At 32.3% G+C, this 22,393-nt stretch overlaps 1 protein-coding gene across 2 annotated transcripts in view; it reads right to left on the bottom strand.

The window, feature by feature from the left end:
- The window catches only part of mthl1 (adhesion G-protein coupled receptor methuselah-like 1), a 107,826-nt gene that overhangs the window by 52,554 nt on the left and 32,879 nt on the right, over nucleotides 1-22,393 (bottom strand). For both annotated transcript variants that reach the window (XM_015318308.2, XM_015318309.2), the window contains exon 4: nucleotides 1,851-1,929. In XM_015318308.2, the coding sequence (XP_015173794.1) occupies nucleotides 1,851-1,929 (79 nt within the window). The remainder of the gene's footprint in view (nucleotides 1-1,850; nucleotides 1,930-22,393) is intronic.

The following is a 22,393-nucleotide window of genomic DNA, read 5'->3' as shown; positions in this document are numbered from 1 at the left end:
AACGGATTAAATCAATTAACTGATATTTTTTTGTAAATTTTAATGAAATACACAATACTCTTCGTAGTTATAACAAAACTTATTCGTTGTTTCGTTTTCTTTTTTATTTTCTTCACCTACGAAAAACGCAGAAATACTAAAAAAATTTTAAAATGCAATCAATGTCACAATAAATATTTATATTTTCGTATTTTATTTTATTACAGAACCGATCAGTGCAAATAAAAATATTATAAACACATCTGATAAAACATAATCAATAAAAACTATTAATTTTTTCACTATTTGTTTTCTTAATTAAACCTTCTATCAACCCCAATTTTTGACTCCCGAACGAGTCAATTATGATTTAACGAAATAATCCATAATAATTTAAATTAATTATATAAAATATAATTATATATAAAAAATATATATATATATATTTTTTTTTAATAATTAGAATAAATAAAGATTAGATAATTAGATAAAATATAAAGGATCGTAGAAAGGAGGATAAAAAATGAGGTGATTAAAAAAAAAGAAATGAAAACAGAGATATAAAGATAAAAGGAAAGAAAAGAAGGAGAAAAAAAGAGACGCTGAAAGGACCCGTTATGGCGACCGTGTTGCATCGCATTAACCAATCGACCGAGTGATCTTGATCCCATCTCTCACCTTGATATTTCCTCTCTCTCTCTCTCTTTTTCACACACATATACACATACACACTATCTTGCGGTGAACAGAACTTAATCTCGAACGTGATCTGGCCTCCAACATGAGCATACACTCCCTCTCTCTTTCTCTCTCTCTCTTTTTCTCTTTTCGTTCTCCCTCGAGAAGATTCGCCTGAAGCGTTTTCTTAGAATTTATAACTGTGCGGGTAGTGTTAAATGCGAATATCTTCAACGGTAGAGAACATTTTCATTTTGAATGACTTTTCTCAGTTGTTAGAGAAGAATATTAGAAATTTTTGTTGAATAATGCATAATCTAATATTTATTTTCTATCCCCACCGCCCCCGGAAACGAATTATATTAAATTATGTGAAACACGTAATATAATTTATACTGTTGTACGGGTTTCATTGTGTATTATTGTGATGATATAAAAGGGGGTTAATGTATTATAATAAATAATGATCCACCATTTCCTTTTTATAGAAATAGGGCTTCAATGAATCTGTATATTATTATAAACAAAATTTAGTTTTGTAAAGTTTTTAAACTTTTAAATTATTGTCTTGTTCGTTTTATATTAACACACTTTTATTTTGTCATAAAGGTTTAATTTTTAAACTCTTATCACTTCTATGTCGAGTGTAACTCGACATTATATAAAACTATTTTTAAAATCATTTCTAATGTTTCAATTAAGATGTAAAAAGGGTTATTATAACAGTTACTTTATATTTGGTCAATAAAAAATTTTGTAGGTAATATTTATTTCTTAATAGATATTTTAAAGTAATATAATATAAAAAATTTTAATTATTTTTCATTTACCCAAAATTATTTGATGAATTAAAAACAAATTAAATATAAATGAGTAAAAAATCGTGATTTTCATGAAATTATTTTATTACATACTTTTACCTATGCAATATTAAATGGTAAATTTGTTTGAAAGTATTATAACTTTTTTTCAAAGAAAAATAACTGTTATTAACCATCTAAGAACTTCTTCCTATTTAAAAAAAAAATAAAAATAAAAATTACCTATTTATAAAAAAATTAATGAAATAAAAATTTCAATGTAATAGAAAATTAGTAAGAAAAATGCATCAAAACTAATTGAAAATTTGAAGTTTCTTTCAAAACTTGCTTAACGGAATAATAAATTATAATATGACAAAAACTATAACTTACCTAAAGGTCCACCAGATGTTGAAGCACATAGTATTCAGCCAGAAGAAAGCAGCCAAAAAGAAGAAGTGAGCCATGATAGCTGAAACAAAGGAGAAAATAGGTTACACAAGGTAGACAGAATATATAACTATATACATATGTAAGGTTATACAAAGTGTAAGTATATCTTTCTTAGTTGGGTCAAAGATGAAACCATCTAAAAGCTATTAACTTCCTTTGACTTAAAAGGTACTCGTTCTCTTTCTCATTTTCCTTCAATAGAAAAAGAAGGGATATTTAATTATAGAAGATAGTGCCATCGATCTTTCGATCATAAAATTCCGTCACGTGCAAGTGTGTTGCATTGGTGCACCAATGAGATTAAAATACCGTTTGCACGAGTGTATGTATGTATATATGTATGTGTATGTATGTATGAGAGATTCGTCTATTTCTTAAATTAACCTTCCAAGTAAGTACAAAGAGTCTCTCTGTACTGAACTAAGTGATGGATGCATTGTTTTCTTTTTTTAGAGTAGGAGAATTAACCTTTGAGGATTATTTCAGTATTCTAGAAAATTTACTATTGTTTTCTTCCTTGAACTTTATATATATACCAGGGATACTCCGGCCATGCGTTGCTGTGGCTTTGTTATAAAATGTTGATTTTATAATTCTATATTATTTAGTAAATTATAACGACACACAAAAAAATACCATAATTAGGATGGAATACAAAAAATAATAATACTCGAAAAAATATAAAAAACAAGGATAGTTATGTCATATGTAAATTCGAAAGAAGCTTGTAACCTTAAAAAAATGAAATAACTGAATTGTGATATAATGTCATCTATTAAAAATTTAGAGTACCAGATAATCTTTAAATAACTAATCCTTAAATTAGCAAAAAAAAATAAAAATAATCGCGATAAAAACTATCCTTTATACTAATTAATTATAAATTGAAAAAAACGTATAAAATAAAAAAAATGTCATTAAAAAAGGTTCAGTAGTTTCGAAGTTCATTGGAAACCAGCAATGTGACACTGAATTTTTATCTGTAAAGATATATATATTTTTGTATAAAGAAAAATAGAACTATTTCTATCAAATATTTAACGGGAACGATTTACTTTAGGAAACGATAAAGAGAAGAAAAAAAAAGAAAAGTATTCTCCCTAAAATTGAAGATCGTTTGTAGAGTCTTCGAAGAGATTTCTGATTTCCTTCTCCATAGGTATCATATATTATTCGAAGTTAGATTTCCCCTTCAAAGTTTCTTATGCAGGCCACAATAATCGTACTGGAATGGCATTCCCTTCTAACGATATATATCTCACGCAGGAACCTTTAGAAAGGGCTAGGAGAAGCGAACAAAAGGGCCGTTAAGTCGCATCGAAGGCGTTCTCGCGACTCCTCTTAAAGATTCATGCAGCGAAGACGACGAATCTTTATAAGGACCCAAGGACGATAAAGGGACGGAAAGGGTGAAGAGAGAAGAAATTGAGGGTCCGCGCGAGATCACCGTAGCAAACAAAACTCTGTTGAAACGCGAAGAAGCTGTGACCTGCCAACGACGACGACGACGACGACGACGACGACGACGACGACGACGACGACGACGACGACTATGGTGGTGATGGTGATGATGGTGGTAGTGGTGGATGGCTTTTGTTAAGATCCATTTGAAAAGATGACGGTAACTGCAAAAGACCCTGAGGGTTCTCGATCTCTATCAATTTTTCACGATATCCCTAACGCGTTTTCTCTCTCGCCCTTTTCAATTTCCTTCGTCATTTTCGAGAACGTCAAAACGTTTCTCCCAACCACAATCTTTTTCTCCATTATTTTTAATTTTTCCTGAGTGCATAAACCTTAAACGACGAATCCATTTTAAAACTACAATGAATTGTTGTTTATTTATTTTTCTTTTTCTTTTTTTTGTTTTTTTGTTATTAATTCAATCGTCCAGAGACCAATGCGGTCAGAGAATCGATTTTTTTTCTTCTAAATTTTAATGGATATTATTTTTTAATTATCAAAAGATTTACACTCGGTGTCCTTAAAGTTTTGTAAGTTACTATTATTGTTCCAATAAATATTTACGTTTTTATTTGCACATCCTGTACAGAGTTTGTTTCGTTGCAACACTTATCCTTCGAAAAAAAAAAAATAACTTTATATATTTTTCTGATCTAATAAAGAAACTAAAAATGTTCAAAAAAACATTTTATCTTTTCTTGAGTTTACCTTACGAACGATTCAATTAACTTTTTCCAGTTACCCGATTGCATTATGAATAGCAAATATTAAAAGCAAGTGCAATTTATTTCTTTCTAATTTCATTATTAAAATGATAATTAATTAAATTATACTCAGATTTTCTCTTAAGTAATTGATTTTTCTGCTACAACACAGGTTCATGTGCTTAAATGTTTTAAATATATATATATATATAATATATAGAAGCAATGACGCACGAGAATATTTTGTAATCGAGCAAAGAGACTACAGATAATCTTACCATTCACTTGTAACAAGACCGACGTTTAGAAATGCGTTTCTCTTTTATAAACTTCACGAGATCTTTCTTATAAACACTCGACATAAGATATTCTATAGCGAACACGAATACAGAATGAATCAAAAGTTTTTAGCTGATTAAACGAAAAAATCAGTTGCACGATGTGTGGAAGGCTATTTGGAAGCCTGAAAATTTACTCTTTTTGTTAATTTTTGTTTCCTGTTTTTTTTTTCAAATAAGAACTTTAATAAAAATAAAACCTTGATTAAGATAATACAAAGATCATAATAATCGAAAAAATTATTTTATAATTTAAAATCTGTGTGATAACAAAATGGAAAAAAATTCATTTTCCTAGGAATTATTTTAACAAACACGTGATCGAACATTATTCTTCATTTTACAATGAAAATACCAAATGGATTGAACGAAAAGTTTATACGTTCCACGCGGCATGGAACGTGTTAACGAAAAAAAAAATTTTCGATTTTTTGAATTTGATAAATGGCTCTCTCTCTCCCCCCCCCCCCATCCTCCCTCCTCTAAGGCCAATTTACTTCATGGATTACAAAAACTAGGAACGTAAAAATTCGAGTTGCGCTAAAAATAAAGTTTTCTATCATTCCTGAAACTCGAATTTAATATCTCGATCCGTGTTAAAGAGAAAGAGAGAGAAAGAGAGAAAGTGCATATGAGTAAGAAAGAGAGAGAAAGTGTGTGTGTGTTTGTACGCGCCTGTGAGTGAGAAAGATAGAAAGAGATAGGAGAGAAAGCAAATAGGCAGGATTAACGCGCGTTACGGGTAAAAGTCAGCCGATAACTCTTGCGGGCTTTTGGAAAGGGGTGAGAAGGTTTTTGGCTGTGGTAGTAGTGGTTATGGCGATATTGGTTGGTGGTGGGTTGCTTTCGGTTCTCGCGAAAGGACGCATGGTGGTGATGGTAGCGGTGGTAGTGGTAGTGATGGTGGGGGTGGGATGGGGTTGCGTTTATCGCGCATTCCGACCGCGCGAAAATAATTAAATTTCCAAAACTAATTACGGTTCGTTGCAATTATAACTCTCGGCGACATTCATCCGTGAACCGGCAGTCGTTCTCCCTCCCCCCAATCCTTTACCCCTTAGAAATCCAGAGATAAAGAGGCAAGATAGTTTCCGCGCGTATATGCGTGAGTGTTGTATTTATATTTAATGAGTATGTGTAAACGCATACATGCGTTACACATGGAAAGAGTGAGGGTAAATAAAGGAGACAGAAGGGAACCTTCATCGACGAAAATTCAACGGAGACTTGCCCTGCTAGATTTTGTCCCGCACGTCCCTTCCTTTCCCTTTAGGGACCGTATTGTGTTTGCTGTACCATGCTCTACCTCGGTCTTTCATCGGTTTCCTCGTAGCAAAGAGAAACGCGTGAAAAGGTTCCTTTCTTTCTTTTATTCTACCATTCTTTCTTTCTTTCTTTCTTTCTTTCTCGGAAAGAAGACAAGACTGGGGAGGGAAAGAAGAAAAGGAGAAGAATGAAAGGACGATTAAGACTAAATTTACGCAACACCCTTCAATCTCAGAGATTATATCGTATTTAAAATTAAGAATATTATAAATATTTTCTTAATTAATAGATTTATAATGAATTTGTATTTTACTTTACGTCGTTAGAAATACACAAATTTGTCACTTTGTTTTATAGGACGAATTAAAAATAATTTGATCCCTTTTCGATCTTCATTACTGATAAATCAAAACAAAAAGGTATAAATACACTCTAGCACGTAAAAGAATAAGAATAAATCGGTGGTGGTGCGATCTAAAACGCAACTCCCTCTTCTGATGCAAATCGCGATCCTTTAACTAGCTGACGTTTCAACCCTTCGCACTCACCCTTCGTGATACCACAACTCTCAGGCAAGCTCCACAACGTGTTACTCCGTCCTTCCTTCCTTCCTTCCTTCGAGTTTACGCTCCGTGACTTAAATTAACCCCGCGTGGATCCACCTACCCTTCTCCACCTCTTCTTTACCTCCTTTACCCTCGATCATCCCTTTCTACGAATAACCGCTTACTAGAAACGGTTCATAAGTCAGTCACGAAACCCGTCGGGAGAAATAGAAGGAGGTGGGGTTTGAACCGTGTTTTCTCTCCTTTTCTTGTTCGGCACGAATCATCTTTATCGTTCAAATTTACTACTATCTATTCTAGATTTACAGATATTCTCTATGATATATGTTTTGATATCTATTCAGAAAAAAAGATCGATTAGAAATTATTCTACCTTCAATAAGTTGAATAATTGAATACTTTCAATCATGATTCGAATTGGTAAATTAAAATTATTATTACGTTAAATTGTAAGTAAAATTTAACAAAAAAAAAAAAAAAAAGAAATGAGTCACATCACATTATTTTAAATGAAATTAATTTAATGTAATTTTAATGATATTGTCGAAAATGAATCGTTAGATAGTGCTTGTTATTTTAACATTATATGGAATTCATTTAATGTTCAAATGTAATCCTTTAAATATCTCGAAACAAGATATATATATGTATAACTTATTGTTCAATCACTTTCATAATTATGAACATAAATAAATTTTATTTGGATAAAATTTAAATTTTTACAATTATTTCTTTTATGTTTTCAATTAACTGTATATATTAATATTTTAATTCTGTTATAAAAGTTCTTTTTTTTCTATATCGTCGAGTATGGTCGAATTAATTACAGATGAGTAAGCAAGCCATGATTTTTATGAAATTATTTTATTGCGCTTTTACGTACTCTTTAAATTTGCTTCAAAGTATTTTAACTTTTTCAAAGTAGAATAACTGTTATTCCCCGACTAAAACTTTTTCTCTCCATTTACGAAAAAGTATAAAATTATTTATTTATACACATAAAGATATGGAGTAAAAGTTTCAATGGATTTATAACTATTTTCTTAGAACGGAAAAGTTAAAAGTGAAGAAATAATTATAACATCAAAACCTATTGACAATTTGAACAGTTTTCTTCAAACCCTTACTTTCAACATCACCTTTATTCGCGTAAAACAAATTATAATTTCTTATATATTTCTACTCCCTTCTCTAATAGATCAACGTACCAAAATTCCATTTGCATTATTATTCTTAATTAAAAAAAAAAAAAAGAGGAAAAATATTTTGTTTGTAAGTAAACAAGTCGAAAAGTTATGTTCCTAACCTAGAAAAAATATTTTTTACTTTTATCCCACAGGATATAATTTCGAAACTTGTTAGTTCAATCTAGATGTTACATATGCGAACGAATTAGAGTTTGCAACAAATGTTAAATCGATGATCGAAAGTGGTGCAGAAGGGGATTGTGTGTGTGTGTCACGCTCATCTATTTCTAAGCACTTCGATATCAGGCAACCTAACCCGCATCCTGTAATTAGATCGAAGCGGATTTATTACGCCGTCTCGATTTGCATTGGGGTTAGAATTGGATTCGACGTGTATTATTCGCCTGGAGATTCCTCTCTTAGCAACCCTCTCCTTGTCTCTTTCTCTCTCTCTCTCTCTCTCTCGCTCTCTCTCTCTCGCTCTCTCTCTCTCTCTCTTTCTTTAACTTTAAAGGGCTATCATTACGACAGAGGCGTTTCGCTGTCGTCCCTCTTAACAAATCGCAAAAGTTGGCAATACACTGGGGAGAAACGATCGGTCAACTAGAAAATTAAACGAATGAGATTTACACGATACGGGAGAAAAAAAATGAAATGTCACTTTATTAGTAGGGATTAAAAATAAAAAAAAATAAAAAAAAAAAGAAAACGTTTGATCTACGAAAAATGTTAATTTCGTGAGTCAAAGTAATCTAAAATTCAAGTCATACATTTCATTTCCTTTCAATGACTAACCAACAAATGTTCATCAAACATCCCCTACAAAATATAATTTTGGAATTTCAGGAAAAAGAAAACCAATATAATTTATATTGTATTATATAAAGATTATTAATATAGATGTATATATTGGTATTTAATATTTGAAAATGTACAATTTATTTATTCGATATTTTCATAGGATTAAGATCTTTTTTTTAAATGCTTTTTAGAGAATATAATTCTATAAATTCAATAAACCGAACAAAAAATTATATGTTTATTTGTTTTTTTATATTTATATATTTTTAATCTTAATTTAAATTAAATATACTTGGAGTAAAATTAAAACATAATAAATAGAAACTTTTTCATTTCCCGAGTTCAGGTCATCTTCCCTTCCACCGTTGCAAAGTTTAGCGATATTATAGTTTCGCTTCTGTTGCTTTTATCGTTTTATTTTATTAAAATAATCCTTGAACGAAGAAATAAAGCAAAGAGGAACGTTAATGTAACTGTGGAAAAGCGTTTTGTCGGGACACCGTTTACATCCATAATTCCGTTCGAAACAAATTGCCAGACGCGTACGTACATACGTTGAAAACCATTTCGAAACGAAGAGAAATTATGCAACAGAGTCCAACATGAAAACGAAAGAGGGTAGGAGAGACAAATAAATAGAAACATAGATACAGGTAAACGAGAAACGGGAAACGAAATATCGGTAGACACGGCTAAAGGGGTTGTGATGGAGAATGTGGATGTGGAGTAGGGTTGGAAGAGACGGAAAAGGATTTAGACTGAAAACAGAAGAGTACGTGATCCATGAAACCAGATACCGATTACAATTTGTTACGATATTAATAATTATCGAGTTGACTGGAGTTCGGCAACAACCTATGCTGTTCGCAAAACGCAACCACGACTTTTCGTTCCGCACCTGGTGCACACGAATTGTGTTCTCGTTTGAAAATATTTCGGGACAGAAAGAGAAAAAGAGAGGAGGGGAGTTTTTGTGTCCATGATAAATTGTTTCACTTTTTTTTTTGTTTTTTTTTTGTTTTTTTTTTTTTTAGTGATTAGTACTACGCTACTACGATTTTAATTGAACTTTCGTGAATGAACTATCGATACGATTTGACATTTTTTTTCACCCGACTTATTGCTCTAATCGATCCGAACGAATCTTTCTATGAAACAATACAAATAATGGATTTAAGGAAAATTGGATTTTACTCATAGTGCTTTTAGTATCGATTCGATAACAAACAATAAAAAGATAGAGAGAGAAAAATCGTTTGGAATTTATCTAAATCTCTTGATTTATTTTAGGTACATTTAACCGAGTCCCAACAGATTTATCAACTCCGTTAGAAATGACAGGCCTAAATTGTTTCGATAAAAATATCTACTTAAAATTCCTTTCCTATTTTTTATTTTTTTTTTCAAACATATATCTTACACACATACACGTAAGCACGAACGCAATAATATCTTGTAACGATTCTAATATAAATGCAATGTTTAAAATAAAAAATTCGAAATAGGTATAACACAAGGTCGACAGAGAATTGTACGACTTTCTCGAGATAGTGGCACAAATTCAAGACACTTTCGAAACTATAAGGGTCTTTTCGGATTCTAGAAGATAAAAGGAGATAGTGATAAAGATAAATAGGGTTAGATAGAGAAAAAGATAGTACCTAGATAAAGATAGAAAAAAAAAGAGTGGAAAGCTTGCAGTAGTCGTTTCCAACGAAAAGCAACGATGAATCACATGGGTCTAGCGTATAAATATATCCTCTCTCTCTCTCTTTCTCTCTCATTTTTCCTCTCATTCGAGTATAACACGTGCGTGAGAGTGTGGTCTTTTGGAACACGAGAAATGAGACGATTCGCGAGATAATTCGTTGACGGCGCTTTTCGGACGTTCACCTCGACGTTAAATGTGACATCACTAGTAAGATGCATTATTATTCACACTTTTAGTATTTCATATATATATATATATGACCGACAATGTTACACACTCGTTAATTATTTTTATAGCCTATTAATTCTTCTTCTCTCTTCCCTTTCCTTTATTTCTATTCTTTCATTGATGTCTCTATATTTTTATAGGCTATCACTCTTTTACACCCGTTTTGTTTCTTCTTATTCTAGCATCGATGTCTCTCCCTTTCTCTCTATCCATCTAACTATTCCTATTTCTGTTTCCATTTCTATCTCCGTCTTGTTTTCGTTCGATATTGCGTACACGAATCCTATAGAAACAAACAACACACCGTTAGACGAGCTAGCTCCCTCGGCGTCTACTATTCCCAATTACTTGATTCGCCGACTAATTGTTATCTAGCAATTAGTACGCGTAAGCTAACAGTGAACGGGTCACGATGTTGTTAACTCGTTTACGTATGAAATACAAAGTTATTCTTTTGAGAGAGAAAGAGATAAACGGGGACAAAGAAGGAAGGAAGGGAAACCGTTTGAAAAAGCAACAAAATTAACAAAATATTTCTGATTAGTTGGTCATTCCAAATGACAAGATCTAACCACGCTATTCCGAGCAATCTGAGAGAAGTACAGTCATCTCTCGAAGTAATAGGTGAAACCGAAAATCAGGATACAACTTTGAATCTTGCAATAATTATCGATTCACGTATATATACATCATACACACACATCCACACAACCAACGATAGAATCCTTCATATTCTCCTTCAACTATCGGCTTGATAGTTCTCTGTGATTATTTTATATTCTTGTATACTCGCATTCCTACGTATATTGGTTTGTATATTAGATATTTAATTATTAAACGTTTATTACTTTGCTTAATTTCAATTGGAAAAACAGACATTTCGTATCTTTCAAATTTAATTTGAACAAAACATTGGCATTTTGTAAGATATTAAATATTAACCAGTTATAACTACAAAGTTTACACTAAATTAATTAAAAATTATATATTTCATTAAAAAAAAAGAACGAACTTACACGATTTTCAAAATAAACGATCCATGTAACTTTATTACTGTATTACAAATTTTGTTATATTTGGACGTAATGAGAGTAAGAGAAAAGGGCTAATATAAGAAGCTCAGTTTCAAGGAAGAACGAATGAAGGAGTATAAGAATAAGTTGAAGATGAAGAAGTAGAGTGGACGAAATAGATGAGAGTAGAACAAATCGGTTGGACGATGGCCACTTGAAAGATTCCACTTACGAAAGGATTCGCTATCCTGCCATTCTCTAACATTTCCTGGCAAACCACGTTGGCAAGTGTAGAGAGAGATAGAACACTGTGTGTCTCGAGTGTTGCCGAAATTGCTGCTGAACGACGTCAGCCTGAGTTTCACGAGTTCTCCCAAATATTCCCTCTACTTCTACCAGCGTTTCTATGTTACTACGTTAACGAGTATTCTCTTTCTCTCTTTCTCTCTCACTCTCTATCTCTTTTTCTCGTGTTAAACAAACCGTTACGTTAGACACACACATATATTTCCACTTCTTTTTTAATAACGCGGTAATGTATCTGCGAATATTCCTGCTACAGTGTCTAATAAAAAATATTTAACACACTAACTTATTTTTACCACAGCGGATCAAATGTGACTGCTGTTTTAAAAAAAATAAAGTCATATTTTGTGTCTTCATTAGTTTACTTTTTAAATTTGAGTAATAACTCCTCAACTAACACCTTCTCATACTTATTCGATATTTTCAAAAAGGGGTTGCGTTTTTTAACATCTGTCTGTAGTTAACACGGTTTTTGTTTTTTTCGAACGTGTAACCCATTTCATTTTGTTAACCGTGTTACGTCCACGTTATTTGACTTTAGTTATCTAAAGGGAAGTAATAATTCAAAGTTTCTAGGGTATTGACAAAAATTCATATATTTTACGATATATGTCATTGTTATTTGTCATTTACGTAATAAAAATTGTTGACTAACCAAATAACACTATTACTTGTAAAAAATATTGCGAAAACTTTGAAAACCGATCATTTAAATCTCATCATAGTAGGTTTAACATTAATATAAAAGTTATTCTTACAATTAAAAAATGTTGTATATATAAGAAATATTATGAATTTATGTTCCTTGAAAGAACTCTTCTTCTTAAAGATCCTACGAAGCGAAAAATCCTTTCGCCGTTAAAGACACTTCGATAGTTTCTGCCTATCTTACTTTTTTTCTTTATGCTAGAAAGCGTAATTATAACGAATAAATTGTCCCTTTCTCTCTCACGCATACGCTCCTTTCTTTTTCCTCCCCCTATTTTTTTTTTTTTAGTCTTTCTGTCCTTCTTTTTTGTCATAATTAACGAACGCGAATGTCCGCGCGTTGGAAAAGATAAATAATCTCAAGTCTTACCTCACGGGACGCTAATTAGCACTCGTTTTTAATCATTCACACGCGAAACTTTATGCTAACGTTTGCCTTCGGATACAGTAACATTGCTACCAAGCGCGCGGCTTGTTTTTTTTCGGTTTTATTTTTTTTGTTGTTTCTTTTTCCTCCTTTTTTCCTTCGTTCCTCCAACCCCATCAATAAAAAGAAATTCAAATCGGAAACTGATTGCTGTTGGGAATTACCTTTTCTTTCAACGAGAAAATATGTTTATGATTAATCGACGAGTGACAGATGTGTACGTGTGTGTGTGTTTATCCACAATTGAATTATGAAATAGAATGAAAATGTAAGTTTTAAATAATGACGAATGAATTTGAAACATAAGTAATAGTAAGTTTTCCTCCATCGAATGAATCTCTCAACTTGCTGGATTATGTGCGTTCGTGTGTGTGTGTGTGTGCATCGAAACATAAATCCTGCACAGTTGCACAATGTCTTCTTCTTAGGTATAACGGTACGTACATATGCATGTACGCGTGACGAGATGTGACGCGAAACGAACAGAGAAAGACGAAAAACAAAAAGAATGAGAAAGGATTTGTGAATTGGAAAATAGCCAAGAAAGTAATCCTTTCTCTCTCTCTCTCTTCCTATCTCCCTTTTTCTACAACATTAAAATTTTATAATATTAGGACTATTTTATACAGAGATTTTAACATTCACGTCCATGCTAATTTTTTAAATATTTATAATAAAAAAATGTATTTTGTGTTTTTCGATTTATCTATTTATTTCCTACATAAATTCACGTTTTATGATGAAATTAAATCCACCAATATCGAAAGATCGAAACGTCAAATGCATTTTGAAAAAATATTACCATATATATATATATATATATATATATATATATATGTGTGTGTGTGTGTGTGTGTATGTATGTATGTGTATGTGTGTGTATACAGAAATACAATAAAAAAATAAAAATAAATATGAAAAAAGAAAGATAGACAGATATATATAATATATGCAAGAGAATATGTTCGATGTGTAGGAAATTGAGCGATTTTCTAAATTGAATCAAACCAAAGCGGGAATTACATAATCGCACGCGTAACCCGAGGGAATCCTCGGCCGGGACATTCCTGCGGGCGAATACACGAAAATCTCCGCAGGGAATATACCGACTACCCCTTCCCCCACCCCCTATACACCCTCTCGTTCGTCCTTTCACCTTCTCTCTTGCTTAACCTCTACCCTTCCATCTATCTATCTCTATCTACCTATCTATCTATCCATCCATCTATCTGTCTATCTATCTCACTCTCACTTATACTCATACATACACATACACGTACACATGCACATGCGCATGCTCATACTCATGCCCATGCACATACACATACACGTACACATGCGCATGCTCATACTCATGCCCATGCACATACACATACACGTACACATGCACATGCTCATACTCATGCCCATGCACATACGCATACAAATGCATATGTACATACACATACACATGTCACGTACATGCACATGCACATATCCATATATGTATGTGCACATACATAGACACGTACACACATTCTCTCTGGCTGTCTCTCTCTGTCATACGTTCTATCCATCTAGACAACTGTCTCTGGACGTTGGTACGTTTCTCCATGGGGAAACACGCTGTTGGTTTCGCTTTGCATTCAGAGCATGTCCATCGACCGAACGCGACACGCATTTGCAACAAAATAAGCGAGCCTATGACGCCTTCTTCCGTGAGTATCCTACACCTCCCTCTCCCTCTATCCTCTTCTTGTAATCATGTATGTATGTGTAAGAAGAAAAAAATATGCACGGAAGATATGTGTAGAAAAACTCATAGGAATATTTGTAAAACGTGCTTAAAACTTTGCTACCCATAATTCTAATATTTAGTATGATTATGTATTCTAATATTATTGACGTTTACGATGTATACGAAAATAAAAATAATTTTCTGAAATCGTAAGAAGATTTGTTAGATATGATTTTTATTGGTTGATCAATAAATTACGTCGTTAAATTGTTGGTATGAAAAATTTATTTTAATCATATATTAGAGGCATTTTTGTTCGATAATTTTTTGCCAATTTTATTAAAATAATAAATTTCCAATGGTGTCAATAAATCAGGTGATTATGCAAGAAAACATAAAGCACGAAAATACTATATACTTTTTTAATTATTCAGCTTCAAATTCAAATAAATAAATATAACAAAAATTTGATCGAAAAAACAATGAACTTGCATGCAAGATAATTTACAGAAAAACCCAATATTACTTATTGGTTAATTAAATAATAAGACAAATCAAATTTGTACAAAAATTTAATGATATTTCAAATGGATGTGTTATTTAATTAAACGAGATTCTACTCGAATACGTTTCTTCGGTTCAGGTAGGATCTTCAAATTCAAATAAATAAATATAACAAAAATTTGATCGAAAAAGCAATGAACTTGCATGGAAGAAAATTTACAGAAAAATCCGATATTACTTATTGGCCAATTAAATAATAAGACAAAATTTGTACAAAAATTTAATGATATTTCAAATGGATGTGTTATTTAATTAAACATGATTCTAATCGAATATGTTTCTTCGGTTCAGGTAGGATTTTCTGGCATAATTCGTAGGCAGTAATTATTGTATCGTGTATCGATATCGATATCGATATCGTTTATTTGTACGGTTCTGTGCGTCAATATTATTACAGATTAATCGTCGGGGCGTGTGCGAGCTACGGGGGCGTTAATGTTACTGCGTGATCAATTTATCAAAATGAAAATAATACCGGTACTCTTGTAGGGACAGACATACTCTCTCTTCGACCGAATATAAAATAAAAAATTCTACTGGATGTATACACACAAACACATAAATATTACATAAATTACAAGACACATTTATATACTCGTACACACTCGCGCAAAATATTCTAATTCTCTCTCTCTCTCTCTCTCTCTCTCTCTCTCTATCTATTTCAAACTTACAATTATACGCATCACTCAGCGTATTTATGTTAACAAAAATAAAGACAAACACGGTAACGATTTTACGTGAGCTATTGTATTCAATAGTTTAATCATTAAGAGAACAACTTTGTTGAATACATATATAACGCAACCATCGAACGTTCGAGATAAAATTGAAAACGATCGACGACGATAATAATAATAATAATAACAATAATAATAATAATAATAATAATAATAATAATAATAATGATGATGATAATGATGATGATCAACCGAAATCAATTAAATCCTTAATTAAACGAAACAGCAAACGGTGGATATATTTTGTATCTAATAAGACAATAATTAATTTGTTATAAATTGAAATGAAACGAATTTGGGAAGAAGAATGGAGAAGGGAAGGAAAAAGAAAAAAAAAAGAAGAAAAAAAATATAATCGAAAAACAGGAATATAGCAGTAAAACGATCGATTATCTTTTGGCCGAAAGGGGTGTTAGCAGGAAATTACGTCGATGCAATCGAGACACTAACACAGGCGAAGGATTTCGAAGGATTCCCATGTAGAAGTGGACGAATTTGCACGTGGCAAACGATGCGAGCGACATGCGAATGCGCAACCAACGAGTACAACACAGCACATGCCTTGGTGTACGTTTGCTAGGGTCTAGAAATCGTTCTCTGTCTGTCTCTCTCTTTCTCACGTAGTTTCTCTTCCCTGGGATTCCCTGTATTAACCTTCGTTCGAAGGTACTAGACAAACTATGCGAATGTGTGCAAGTGTGCGGGAAGTGCGAGAGAGAGATGCCGAATGGATGCTCGTTCAACGATGGCATGTGTCCCGCGTGATGGACGTGCAGTACGCGACCGAAACCACGGCTAATTGGGCACGATAATTAACAAGACCGACACCCAAATTGCACTTCACCGTACCATGTTGCTGCTACCGATGCTAACGTCTCTTCGTGTTTATAATTAATTATTTTTTTCATTATTTTTCTAAGACCACGATTGCATTTGCACTGTTGCATATATAAGATTTTCAAACCTTATTTCTTTTTTATAATTTATTAATCCTTTGAAATCCAAAACCATAAAGGTAATTAGGTATGATAATTAATAAAAACGACACCCAAATTACACTTCACAGCTGCTACCGACGCTACCTTCTATTCATGTTTATAACTAATTATTGAAGTGAAAACTTCTTTAGAATATTTTTCATGATTTTTTTAAGACCACAATTACATTTGCACTGTTGCACTTGTAAGATTTTTGACCTTATTTCTTTTCCATAATTTATTAATTCTTTGAAATCCAAAACCAGGAGAATAATTAGCTATGATAATTAATAAAACCGGCACCCAAATTGCACCTCACCGTACCATACTGTTACCGATGTTCCCTTCTTTTCATATTTCTAACTAATTCTAACATTTCTTCTTCTTTTTGTTTTTTTTCATAACTTTTCTAAGACCACGATTGCATTTGCACTGTCGCACTTGTAAAATTGTCGACCTAATTTCTTTTTTATAATTTATAAATCTTTTAAAATCCGAAACCAGGGGGTTAATTAGGCACGATAATTAACAAGACCGACATCCATATTACACTTCATCGTACCATGCTGTTACCGATGCTACCTTCTCTTCATGTTTATAACTAATTCTAACATTTCTTCTTCTTTTTCTTTATTTTATTACTTTTCTAAGACCACGATTGCATTGGCACTGTTGCACTTGTATAATTGTCAACCTAATTTCTTTTCTATAATTTATTAATTCTTTTGAAATCCAAAACCAGGGGGATAATTGGATATGACCGACGCTTGCACTTCACCGTCCCATGCTGTTACCTTCTCTTCATGTTTATGACTAATTCTTTTTTCATTACTTTTCTAAGACCACGATTGCATTTGCACTGTTACATTTGTAAGAATATTCAACATAATTCTTTTTCATAATTTAGTTATCTTTAAATACTGAATATTATCGACGGAAACAATTCGCGTGAACGAAACGCGTCTACCGGTTACGATCTCCTTGGAAACGAAATGCTTCTTTTGCTAATGTGAATTATATTAATTGAATAAATGAAAAAATAAAAAGAAAACAATCTCAAGCGTAAAAAAGGTTTAAAGAATTGATGAATACATATAATCCACGCAGATAGCTTTCGCTGAACGTATATATACATATATGCATCCATAATCCTAAAAGAATTAATAATTGTCAGATGAGTATGAAGAAAGTCTGCCTTTTCTATACAGTCACTAGACATCGGAATTAATAGAGAAAAAAACAATAAAAAAATAAATAAATGAACAAACAAGAAAACAAACATGCATGGGGAAAAAGAGAAAGAGAGAAATCATGTCGTAATCTCATCGTGAAAGAGAATAAATTTCAACTGGACGGATACGTCGGGTTGCATAAAAATCCGCCGTCTACCGCAAATTTTTTTCCTCCAAACACGAACCCAGTTCGAAAACGAGAGAGAGAGAGAGAGAAAGTAATTTTTTGTTTTCCGCTTAGTCAGAAAAACTCGTTGCGTCCGAGAGAACCAACGGTGTACCCACTGGGCCAGCCCTATGGTGATATTTTTTATTTTCTCATAACGGGAGATCAATTTCCCATCTACCATTTGACTTTTACTCTTTTTTTTATCTTTTGAATGTCGTCATCATCGTCATATCGATGCGCCATGAAATACAACTTTTTGCTTTTTACACGCAAACAAAGAAACTTTGTTGGAAATAATATTTTTTGAAAAAACATTAAAAAAAAACATCATCGACATGTTTGCCAATTTTTTTACTAGAAACAAAAAAAAAAGCAAAAAAAGGAAGAAAAAATCGAAACATAAACCACAAGCTGCGTGAATCGCAAGAGTAATTAACCGATGATACATTTTAAAGTGAAAAAGAATTTCGTAAAAATCCGAAAATAATCTCTCTCTCTTTCGTTTCCGTTCCATCAATGGAAATTGCAAATGGACAAAAATAAAATAAAAGAAAATAGGGATAGGGGAGGGGGGACGAGAAGGAGAAATAAAGATCCAAAGTTTGTTCTTTTTACCGAACCGAACGAATATAACCCGTGCCACCCTCGCGCGTTTCTTTAGCCATTGTTTTGCTTCGGCAATGGCCGAAAAGCCGCTTCCGGCGTGCACACAATGCGTTCGCATATATACGAGAGAGAAAAAAGTGAAAAAGAGAGGGAGAGAAAGAGTGCGAGAATGTATGAGAGATAGAGAAAAAACCAAGTAGCACGTGCGAGTGGGACTGTTTACGCAACATGCATACATACATGCATATATATGATCCATCCATCTATACACACATACACATACACGCAATACATATAAATGTACACAAATGTACATACGAGTGGCACGCGTGAAAACGTTTTGAAGCTTCGTTCGGCACGTTAGGGTCCCCCATTGTCTTTCATTATTGCTACTAAATTATCTCTCGTTATAAAACGATCGTCCATTATCGTATTGCGTATTTACGATTTGAAAAGAACTCAATCGTTTCTATTTAAAACATGAGGTTTCCGATAATTCGTTTTAATATATTTTACACGAAATAATTTTAAAAGAAAGGAAAACAGTTTTAATTTAGAGGACACTTTTATATTGTATAAAGATTGTTTCAATTTATGAAGTTTTTAACAGATGGAAATTATGTTAGATCAAGATTCATATTGTGTTATCGAGTTACTTCTAGTGTGTTAGAATATGGTTTTTCCCAAATAATGATCCGCAGAAAAAATAAAAAAATAAAATGCTGTTCCTAAGACAAAATTGTACTGCTTAAATTATCATTATTAAAAATTATTTTAATTTGTACTGAAATGTGCAATTTATTGATGATGCAATATTTAATAAAGTTTATTTTAAAATAAATAACTTAATTTTTTATTATTAACCAATTTATCGAAAATTCAAATTAACACATTAAAATAATAATAAAATTAATAATTAAAATAATGAGATATGTTTTTAACATTAAAGTGGGACGTGGGAAAAATTTGACAAAAAAAAAATACTGATCCAAGATCGAAAAAGATTTGGAAAATGTGGTGTTAGAAGATGGTTGAGAGAGTGTGGGTATTGGTATACGAAATAGTATCATGTTGCAGGGATCTTAAGGTTGCTTTGTACAGAATCAATTCATGGGTATTTTTCTTTTTAACGGTCACAGTTTAAAAGCTCTTTTACGAGTTTCTTTTAGCTCTTGTAAAAGAGAACAAAAGAATGAACAAGAAAATTTAGGATCTCTCCATCTATCTCTTTCTTTCTCTTTCTTTCTTTCGTTGATTCAGCAAGAACGACCTTCAAAGGACGACGCAACGAAACCTTTCTGGGTTTCTTGCGGACGAGAAGAATCCTGTCTTTGCCATCACAAGAATAGAAATTTAACTGTTGAACATTAAATCTTTGTAGCTTAATATTGCTAGCTTTTCCTTTTGGTACGTCTACCTCTTCGTTGTCACAAGAATATTACGAACATAATCGTCTTCTCTTTCCAGGAGACGTCTAACCGAGATATATATATATTTCTATTTGAGACACAATTAATTAAATCTGACAATGAGTATAGCAAAATGTTTCTATATGTTCGATTTGTTAACATCTTTTATTTTTTGCATTTTATAACGAGTTTTCTCGAATCAATTTTTTTCCGATCTCTAGGAAGATATTCTATCTGACAATAAAAGAATAATAAAATAATATTAGATTGAATAAAAAAAAATACGATTAAATCTTGGATTGCGAGTAACTTGATATACGAGTATTCTTCAAGACGAACAAAAAAGTTTTAATTTTATGAATTAACAATATCTTGCAACGTATTGCAAAGTAATACGAATACGTTTGGCAAATGAATAAGAATATATATATATATATATATTTTTAATTAACAAATGATTTGATATTTTCTATTTTATATATTTCTATACGAATATTTTGAAATACGTTAAAACATTTTTGTAACAAAATGTAACAAACATGTTAAAAACACTTTTATAATAAAATAAGCTCGCAAAAGTAATATTCCACGATAGACGAATTATAAAATAAAAATATAAATTATTTTTCTTATTTAACGTACAACAAATTGAAATGAAATATATTTAAACAAAGAAACGTTTGCGAGCGGAATACGTTTTCATGATCGAAACGATCATAGATAAATAGAGAAGAAGTAGTAGAAGAAGAAGAGGGGGAGGGATTGGTCGCGAGAGGGTTGAACGAAGAGGGGTGTGTACGAGGACTACGAGCAAATTCCAAGCGATTTCGGTGGCGAGTTTCGTATCAGATCATACACCGATGGAGAGATCCTTATCGAGGATGGAAGAGGGGTTTGGATAGGGGAAGGTGGAGGAGGAAGAGGGGGATGATCGGTCGCACGGTTTTCGAGAGAACCAGATTGAATTTCGATTCGGTACGCGCTGGGTTATTTCTCTCTCTCTCTCTCTCTCTCTCTCAACGTATAGCTTCCCAATTATTCGTGCAAACATGCGGGTATGCATACCTTGTAGCTGATAACCCCAGGTGAGTAATCAAGGTGAGAGCTACTACACCGATGTACACACAGTGGACAAGAACTCGTATGTATATGAGCAAGAGAACTGCTGCTAACTATGGATACCTACCTAACCTTCAAACGAAACCGAAATCATCCCCTTTTCGTTCATTGACTGTGTTATTCCTATGATTATTTTACAAATAAACTTTTTATATCAACAAAAAATAAAAATATCACGAAGCATTTGCTTTGCTTTAACTTTAAATTGAAACGTTTGCAAGTCTAGCAAGATGTTATGATTGGAATAAGAAATTTCACGCGATACGATGATAAGTGTTAACCCATTGACTGCCAACTACGAAATATCTCATAATGTGTGCTACAATTTTAGATTAATTACAGATGGTTATTTGAGTTAAGAATTATTAAAAAGGTTGAATAAAAAAATTTATATGATGTAAAAAAAACATTAATTATCAATTATTGTAAATGTCATTACAATATTATATAAGTAACTTAATATTATTATATTTTGTAAAATTTCATGTATTCTTTAAAATAAAACCTTGTAACCTAAGTCAAGACGCTCTGAATATGTCTGGCAGTCAATGGATTAAGCATTTTATTATTCAAAGCTTGAATGAATAATTGTAAGTTCTTTTAAATAAAAGAAATTATTTTGTTAATTATTAATTTTTTAATTAACTACGTACATTAATTTTGCCATATAAGTTTTATTTTTGAAAATAATAATTATTATTATTATGATCATCCTTGAAATCCATATTAAAATTTCAATATATCTCAAGTATCCCAACGTATATGTTTTCAACATAAATAATAATCTTCTCAAAATGTACGTATATTCATAATCGAAACCCCGTAAACAAGATCGTCCTCGATATTAACAAAAAATCTCTACTTTTAGGTAAAATAAATATTCTACCGTTAAAAGGAATATTTTATTCGTCATAAAAATAAGAAATGAGGAGCGAGGAGGGTGAGTGGGGAGAGGGAAGGGGAATGTAAACGATAAAACTCGAAGGAAGACCACCACACCGATAAGGGGAGGGGGTGAGGGGGAAACTACAGACATAAACCTGTGCAGAGAACTACGACGCGTGAACGAACGTTCGTAGAGAAGTGAAATTTTATTTGAGATTTGTCGAAAGCCGAAAGTGAAGCAGCAACGAGAAGGAACGAACGAACGAGTGGAAAAAAAGATAGAGAAAAAGAGGGAACAAAAAACTGAAAAAAAATGGACGGATCGAGAGGACGAGAGGATTCGAAG

The sequence above is a fragment of the Polistes dominula genome, unplaced genomic scaffold (genome assembly GCF_049000335.1).
Source record: "Polistes dominula isolate Pdom_NZ unplaced genomic scaffold, Pdom_raw_medaka contig_49, whole genome shotgun sequence".
NCBI lineage: Eukaryota > Metazoa > Arthropoda > Insecta > Hymenoptera > Vespidae > Polistes > Polistes dominula.
The sequence above is the reverse complement of the archived record's forward strand: the minus strand, read 5'-3'. Positions and strand labels throughout refer to the sequence as shown.